This window comes from Gopherus flavomarginatus, chromosome 2 (assembly GCF_025201925.1).
Source record: "Gopherus flavomarginatus isolate rGopFla2 chromosome 2, rGopFla2.mat.asm, whole genome shotgun sequence".
Classification (NCBI taxonomy): Eukaryota; Metazoa; Chordata; order Testudines; family Testudinidae; genus Gopherus; species Gopherus flavomarginatus.
The window spans coordinates 80855006-80863976 of NC_066618.1; the positions used below are offsets into that span (position 1 = coordinate 80855006).

The window sequence follows — 8971 nt, forward strand, 5'->3', positions numbered from 1 at the left end:
GCCCCGAATATTAGTGGAGCCGGGCCCCCAGGCCCTGAATATTGCTGGAGCACGGGCCCATATATATTGCCACCCTGGGCCTGCAGCTCCTGGCTGACATGGGAGGCGGCAGCACCCCACAGCTCTTGGCCCCATGGGCAGCGGGAGAACCCCGGAGCTGCAGTTAGCAGGGATACCCCACAGCCCCCAACTGCTGCAGGAAGCTCCTAGCCCCTGTGCAGCTGCCCCACTTGTAGAAGTGTGGGGACCCCAGAGATCCTCATTTTGTCACTGATATTTTTAGTAAAGTCAAGGACAGGTCACGGCTTCCATGAATTTCTCTTTTTTGCCCATGACCTGTCCGTGACTTTTACTAAAAATATCTGTAACAAAATCTTAGCCTTAATAATGAGCACCCAGAATTGAAAATCAACAGAAAATGTAAGAACTCAGCACTTCAGGCTTTCACCCATAAGTAAGCAACCCATACATAAGTTATTTTACCTGTGTCATAGTTTTCACTGGGATGTGACACTTCATCCATTTCTTCACTGGTCGGCTCATTTTCCATGTTCAGATTTTTCAGCTGTACTAATTCCAGAAATCTCAGAGCCGTTTCTGCTAACAGTGCTATGTTTTCTGTAATGATAAACATTTACAACCATAATCTTTTTTTCCATTTTAAACTGTGTAAATCTGGTGCTTGCAGATGGAAAGAATTATTACTACTGACAAGAACCAGGCACTGTGGGCAAATGCTATACTACATGCTCTGTCAACACAATGTGACCTGGTACATTCCTGCAATTGTAGCTCCAGTAAAACTGCCAGGTGAATCAACCTGTGTGGTACTTTAGTGATCTGAGAAGTTGGAGAAGAAATGGAGAAGTTAAAACGAAACCAGGTTCACTGATAATATAAGCGGAACTATTTTTACAGAAGCAAAAAACTAACAGACTAGCCCAACAGGTCACCTAACCTCAGGCTAATGATTAATAACCTGATAGAATTAAATGCCATTAAATTCAAATTAACCAACAGGATAGTAAGTGCTTGCATCACAACAAATTTGTTCAGGGACATGAATGTTTGTGGGTAAAATGCAAACCTTTGTAGAATGTCTAGACTAGCATTTACTATCAGGTTGGTTAACTTGAGTTAATCGACAATCAGTTAATTCACCTTTAAAAAGACCACAAAGCCTGGGTATGGCAGAAGAGTGCAGCAGGCCCTGCTCACCCACCCAGTTACAACTGGACTGTTGGGGTAAGTACTGAGAACTTCCCTTGATGGCATTCCTGCCTCTCTGGGGAAAGAGGGATTCCCTGTTGCTGCCTCTAGTGCTTCCAAAGGTCCCTGTTGCCACTGGGGGGGAGAGGGGGAAGGGGGGGAACTTGCCTCTTCTGTCACAAGGATCCCTGTGCTGTAGTGTTCCTAGGGCCTCAGTCCAGCTCTGGCAAAGGAACACTGACATTACCAATATGTAACATTCTACAAGCTGCTTTATTAGAAAACATTATATGGTTTCGCATGTACAACTGAAATAAAAGAATAGTTTCAACCAAAAAGTTATTTCACCTGAAGTAGTGTTGCTGACAAATTTTTACACTTAAAAGCATGAAACTCCCACTAAAATCAACAGCAACTTCATTTATGAACATAAGAACAGCCATACTGGGTCAGACCAAAGGTCCATCTTGCCCAGGATCCTGTCTTCTGGCAGTGGCCAATGCCAGGTGCTCCAGAGGGAATGAACAGAACAGGTAATCATCAAGTGATCCATCCCATCGCCCATTCCCAGCTTCTGGCAAACAGAGGTTAGGGACACCATCTCTGCCCATCCTGGATAACAGCCACTGATGGACCTATCCTCCGTGAATTTATCTGGGTTATTTTTTTTTTTTTTGAACCCTGTTATAGTCCTGGCCTTCATAACATCCTCTGGCACAGTTCCACAGGTTGACTTTGTGTTCTGTGAAGAAAAACTTCCTTTTGTTTGTTTTAAACCTGCTGCCTATTCATTTCATTTGGTGACTCCTAGTTCTTGTTGTGAGCAGAAAACAACACTTCCTTATTTACTTTCTCCATACTAGCCATTATTTTATAGACCGGTATCACATCCCTGATAAAAGTTCCCATCTTATTAATCAATCCTCATATGGAAGCTGTTCTATACCCCTAATCGTTTTCTTGCCCTTTTTTGAACCTTTCCCAATTCCAATATAATCTTCTTTGAGATGGGGCAACCACATCTGCACGCAGGATTCAAGATGTGGGCGTACGATGGATTCATATAGAGGTAATATGATATTTTCTGTCTTATTATTTATCTCTTTCTTAATAATACCCAACATTCTATTAGCTTTTTTGACTGGCTCTGCACATTGTGGATACTTCTCTGAAAACATCTGCTCAATGATGCCAAGATCTCTCTCTTGAGCAGTAACAGCTCATTTAGATCCCATCATTTTATATGTATAGTTGGGATTGTTTTTCAATGTGCATTACTTTGCAGTTATCAACATTGAACTGCCATTTTGTTGCCTAGTCACTCATTTCTGTGAGAGCCCTTCGTAGCTATTCACAATCTGCTTTGAACTTAACTATCTTGAATAGTTTTGTATCATCTGCAAATTTTGCCATGTCTCTATTTATCCCTTTTTCCAAATCATTTATGAATATATTGAACAGTACTGGTTCCATTATAGACCTCTGGGGGACACCACTATTTACCACTCTCCATTCTGAAAACTGACCATTTATTCCTACCCTTTGTTTCCTATCTTTTAACCAATTAATGAGAGAACCTTCCCTTTTATCCTGTGACAGCTTACTTGCTTAAGAGCGTTTGGCGAGAGACCTTCTCAAAAGCTTTCTAAAAATCTAAGTATACTATATCCACTGCATCCGCCATGTTTGTTGACCCCCTCAAAGTAGTTTGGTGAGGCATAATTTCTCTTTACAAAAACCACGTTGACTCTTCCCCAACAAATTATGTTCATCTATGTGTCTGACAACTCTGTTCTTTACTAGAATTTCAAACACCTTGCCCGGTACTGAAGTCAGGCTTACTGGCCTGTAATTACCAGGCTCATCTCTGGAGCCCTTTTTAAAAACTGGCATTACAATAGCTATCCTCCAGTCATTTGGCAGAGATGCCGATTTAAATGATAGGTTACAAACCGCAGTTAGTAGTTCTAAGGAACTCAAAATGTGAAATTGCAGAACTCTGGGGTGAATACCATCTGGTCCTGGTGACTTATTACTCTTAAATTCATGTATCAGAGGGTAGCCGTGTTAGTCTGGATCTGTAAAAGCAGCAAAGAATCCTGTGGCACCTTATAGACTAACAGACGTTTTGGAGCATGAGCTTTCGTGGGTGAATACGATGCATCTGAGGAAGTGGGTATTCACCCACGAAAGCTCATGCTCCAAAACGTCTGTTAGTCTATAAGGTGCCACAGGATTCTTTGCTGCTCTTAAATTCATCAATTTATTCTAAAACCTCCTATAATGAATCTGGGACAGTTCCTCAGATTTGTCACCTAAAAAGAATGGCTTAGGTTTGGGAATCTCCCTCATGTCATCAGCCGTGAAGACTGAAACAAAGAATTCATCTAGTTTCTGCACAATGGCCTTATCCTTGAGTGCTCCTTTAGTATCTCCATCCGGTGGCCTCACTGGTTGTTTAGGCTTCCTGCTTCTGATATACTTAAATAATTTTTTGCTATTATTTTTTGAGTTTTTGGCTAGTTGTTCTTCAAATTCTTTTTTGGCCTTCCTAATTATATTTTTACATTTCACTTGCCAGAGTTTACTCCTTTCTATTTTCCTCACTAGGATTTAACTTCCTTTTTAAAAGGATGCCTTTTTGCCTCTCTCTGCTTCTTTTACTTTGTTGGTTAGCGACAGTGGCATGTTTTTTGTTCTCCATGTTTTTTGAATTTGGGGTATACATTTAAAGTTGAGCCTCTATTATGGTATCTTGAAAAAGTTTCCGTGCAGCTTGCAGGGATTTCATTTTTGGCACTGTACTTTTTAATTTTTGTTTAACTAACTTCCTCATTTTTGTGTAGCTCTCCTTTCTGAAATTAAATGCTACCATGTTAGGCTGCTGTGCTGTTTTCCCCACCACAGAGATGTTAAATTTAATTATATTATGGTCACTATTACCAAGCAGTCCAGCTATATTCACTTCTCGGACCAGATCCCATGCTCTACTTAGGACTAAATCAAGAATTGCCTCTCCTCTTGTGGGTTCCAGGACTAGCTGCTCCAAGAAGCAGTCTTTTAAGGTGTCAAGAAACTTTATCTCTGCATCCCATCCTGAGGTGACATGTACCCAGTCAATATGGGATAGTTGAAATCCTCCATTATTATTATGTTTTATTTGTATAACCTCTCTAATCTCCCTGAGCATTTCACATGACAACATGTGGCCTAAAGCTTTCAAGACAATGGAGAATATGTAAGTGGGGATCATGAAAAACTGAAGATATGTTTCCCTCTTACCAGCATATGCCAGCCTCACAATAGTGGCTTCATCTTGGGCTAAATGTGCTATGCCTGGCAAAATGTATTCTGGGTAAATATTGACATCATTGCGTGGCACCTCCTTGACAAGAGCAAGAACTTTAGTCAGTGTCCTTACAGCTTCTGCCCTCACCCTAGGCACAGAGTCATTGCTGAAATGTAACAGATAAGGCATAATACGATCCAGCAGAATCTCCACACTTAATCTTGGTGCTAAATGCAGAATCAGCTCCAAAGCAGCCAGTTTTGAATCACAGTATTTGAGAGTCTGCAAACAGGAAGTTATCACAGACACTAGAACAACTAGCCCATTCTCTTTGGTATCTCCCTCTGCTTTCTCTGTTCGGTCATGTCCACAGAGATTATGAATAATGTTGTCCAGATCTTTACGTATGACAAGTATACGCTCATCTGCTGATAGGAATGTTTCCTTGGCAAACTGTGCCATGTAAGGCTGGAGAAAGGTGTAAAATATTTCAGGAAATGCATTGTTACGTTGTTGCTTTAAGTAATCGTCTGCTCCTAAACGTTTATCTGGCTCACAGTGGATCATCTGAGTGACCTGCAGGGAGGCAGGGGTGGAGGGAAAGTGGGAGAAAAGATTACAAGGTTTAGAAATGAATGTTAAGTTATCCCCAAAGCAGTCAAAACCAAAAGCAGAAGAAATAAGATGGCTCTAAAGAATGCAGTGTTATTTACCAGTTCTCTGATACTGCGATCTTCAATTTTGTTCAGGACTTGATCAGGGGAGAAAAGACCATTTCTATAGGCCAAAAGCTGAGATAAGTCGAACAGTGGTACACCTTCCGTGAAGAGCTCTGCTATTACACAGCCTGGAAAATATCAAATATGGTGTCTGAGCATTACAAAATAGGTACTCCTCCTTTGCTATCAATGCAAAAACAAAAATAAGTTTTACACAATTCAACTGAATACAAAAATTTAAAGGAATAAAAGAGTGTGTCCAAAGAGCTATTTTAAGTTTAATATCTCTGTATCAAGAAAATGCCTAAAGCTGCTTTAAATTTTATCCCTACATTTCAAGAGTACAACGTGTTAGAAGTATATTTCATATATTTCAACAGCCATAGGGCGACAGCAGTAAGCAACATAAGGCACTTGCATTTTTTAGCTGGCAGGTGCTTGAAGCAAGACCAGAAAAGGAAACCACATCAATATCATGTGGCAGAGTAACCAACCAACCAAGAAAGCACAGAGTAACCAGCTCTCCTCAGGAAGTGACTGAAGGACCTCTGCTTCTGTGCTGATGCTCAGTGATGGTTTTTGTCAACTATGGGTATGTCTACACTGCAATTAGACACCAATGGCTGGCCTGTGCCAGCAGACTTGGGCTCACCAGGCTCAGGCTGTTTAATTGTGATGCAGATGTCCAGGCTTGGGCTGGGGACAGGCTCTAAGATCCTCTGAGATAGGAGGGTCTCCCAGCTCGAGCTGCAGCCAGAGCTGGAATGCCTACATCCGAGTTCAATAATCCCGCATCTTGAACCCTGCGAACCCAAGTCAGCTGGCAGAGGCCAGCTACTGGTGTCTAACTGCAGTGCAGACATACAACTTTACTTGTTTTAGGATATTTTGAGCAGTAACATTAAGATTGGGGCAGAAACCACCCAAGATTGCCAAATAAACACAATTATTAGGTCATGTTGCGTACACAGAACTACAAAAGTATTCTTTTCAAAGACTTGAATACCAATCCTGCAATCTAATCCACTTGGGCAGAATCCCACTAGAGTCAATAGGGCTCCACAGATGTCTGCCCATGTAGATCACACTGCAGGATTAAGGCCACAGATTTTTAAATTCAGATCCCTAGTTACACAAAAAAAAGAAAAATGAACAGAGACTAAACCTTTCCAGGTGGTCTCTCTAGACCATAGTTGAAGCATATTAGCATGCCAGTTTGGAGTTCCACTTCTCAGATACATCACCATGGTATCAGAGTACCTTTGTAAGGTTTCATATTGCACAAAAATATATAGACTTTGTACAGTACTTATCCTGTGAATAGAAGGCCCTGGGGTCAACACTAAAAAGTTGGGGTGGGGGGGGGTTGTTTTGTTCCCCCCTAATCTCCCTAAATTCTTTAAGCTTCTTCTTATAAAAAAAATCCCTACCAAGTTGATGCAAAACTATAAAACATGTATAGTTCTTGGATGATCACCCCAAATACCTGCAGAAAAGATATCCATTGCACGTTTCAATTCTCCTCTGGTTCGCTGATTGCTGTTTGCCAAGTCTACCAGTGGCATTGAAGGATCTTTCATATTCTCCAGCTCTGTAGAAAACATACTGCCATCAACAAAGCGCTCAGGGGCAATATAACACGTCCTTCTACGCGATGTGTCAAAGAAATAATTGAAGTCAGCAGGATTGTCCTCAGGAAGATAAGTTGGCTTAAAACTGGCAAAGTCAGTTAGAAGCACCCAGTTCCAGCTAGTCACCATAACATTTTCAGTTTTGATGTCCCCATGACGGACTCCAGACTTGTGTGCTTGGTCCACAGCAGTCAAGATCTGGAAGGCGATCCACCTCTTTTCAATGTTATTTAGGAATGGCCTAGTACTGATTCGATCATAAAGGTTGTCCCGCACATACTGTCTGAACAGCATAGCTGCTTTTTCAGACAAAGTGGCCTTCTGAAAGGGAAGACAGTTCTGTGCAGAGTGTAGCCTTATCTTTAACTCCTCTAGCTCTTGCTTGTAGCTAGTTAGTGGCAAAGTTGGATCCTGAATTGCAAACACCTTTACGACCACCAGGCCTTCCCTGTGCTTGGCCCGAGCAACTTTAAAAAACCGAGTACTCCCCAGGCTTTTGTCATATTCAAAGTCATGTATGTCTGAGAAATAACTGTCAACAGACAGGATCTGAGATGGGGCAATGCCAGCCAGCTGATTCCCCATGATGGCACCTCCTATTGTAGGAGTCAGCACTTCACAACTGCACCTAGAAAACAATTTAAAAATGCTATCTTATATTTCTATAGTGTCTTTCATCTCAAAGTATCCAAATATTATTTATAAAAGGCAGAGACATGCAGAAATCATTTCAAATGACACACGAATGCAGCCATTTCTTCTCTGGAGTGGAATGTGGCAACTATTTAATAGCTTCTAGAATTGAAAGCTATTCCTTGCCTTTTTATTCATAGTTCATACTCCTGTAGTACTGTACTTGTTTAAAAAAATGTTTTCTTTGTGTGTTTCTGAGAAACACTTAATACAGCTACACCCTCATTGCTCCCTTTGATGAGCCCAGGATTTGGCCTTTCCTTATGCAATAAAATTAGAGTCTGATTAACAGCTACGCAGGACCAAGTTCTGCCCTGGCATAAGCAAGTGTATCTCCCACTGAAGTTAAAAAAAACACTTATTCTGGCAGCAAATTTGGCCCAGACTCTCCAGGGACAGTACTGGCAACTGCACTAACATGTCTAGAAAGCCCTAGGGTCTCAAGGGATCAGCATTCCTACCCACATCCTACCGCTACTCCCTCAGTCAGTGAATTAGAGATTAATCTACAAAAGGAAGCTCCATCCTTTGGGACATTTGCAACAAGCCAGGCACAAAGAATGAGAGAACAAAGGGAGCCCATTGGAACACTCATGCTCAATCCTGCCTGAAGAAGCAGGGCTGGAATGTGTGCCAGACTAAACAAGGTTTAGTGTCTCTATTAGATTTGATTTCCAGAGTCACCTCCTCCCTCTCACCCTGTGCTCATATCAGGCATGACCTACACTCCTCTCCCATGTGACACCCCACCCAAGTCTCACCTGATCCACTCCCCAATACTCTCTGCTGGCAGCAACCCCCACGCCCCCCATCTCAGCCAGCGCCTACCCGACCCAGCTCTGGCAGCATCCCCACCCAGCTCCGCATGGCCCTGCTCTCTTCTGACCCCCTCCCCAACACCAGCCCCCGTGGCAGCATCCCCACCCCACCACCCAACTCCCATCTGACCCTCTCAACACCCCCCACGCGCGGCAGCATGCCCACCCAGTTCCCACCTGAACCCCTCCCCCGTGGCAGCATCCCCACCCAGCTCCTCACCTGATCACCCTCCCCAATACTCCCTGCCCCCCATGGCAGCAGCCCCCCCGCACTATTGCCTTCGCTGCTGCCCCCCCGACACATCTACCCCTCGCGGCAACTGGAACAGGAACCCGCAAAAACACCAACCGACCCCTCCCGGTCACTCACCCGCGGGCCGCCCCCCGCCGGGCCTGCGGGGACCCGGGAGCCCCCGGCTGCGGGCTGGAGGGAGCCGGAGCCGGGGCCGGGACACCTCCGGGGAACCTCTCAGCTACGCGGAACCGGCAACCGTGACACAGAGGGGCGGAGCAGCGCTGTGAGCTCACATCCGGCTGGGCTCCGTCACCGCCCTTCAGGCCTGCGGGGGGTGGGGCCTCCGGCTAGAGGGACCCTGCCAGGCCGCCCCCCCC

General features: G+C 43.8%; 1 protein-coding gene across 1 annotated transcript in view; it reads right to left on the minus strand.

The window, feature by feature from the left end:
- PIK3R4 (phosphoinositide-3-kinase regulatory subunit 4) overlaps window positions 1-8856 on the minus strand; it is a 31332-nt gene extending 22476 nt beyond the window's left edge. Inside the window, exons 1-5 of the mRNA XM_050938299.1 lie at window positions 8730-8856; window positions 6704-7476; window positions 5212-5345; window positions 4492-5074; window positions 484-618 (exon numbers count right to left, since the gene is read on the minus strand). Coding sequence (XP_050794256.1) covers window positions 484-618; window positions 4492-5074; window positions 5212-5345; window positions 6704-7433 — 1582 coding nt within the window. The 5' untranslated portion in view covers window positions 7434-7476; window positions 8730-8856. The remainder of the gene's footprint in view (window positions 1-483; window positions 619-4491; window positions 5075-5211; window positions 5346-6703; window positions 7477-8729) is intronic.
- Between the last annotated feature and the right edge of the window lie 115 nt (window positions 8857-8971).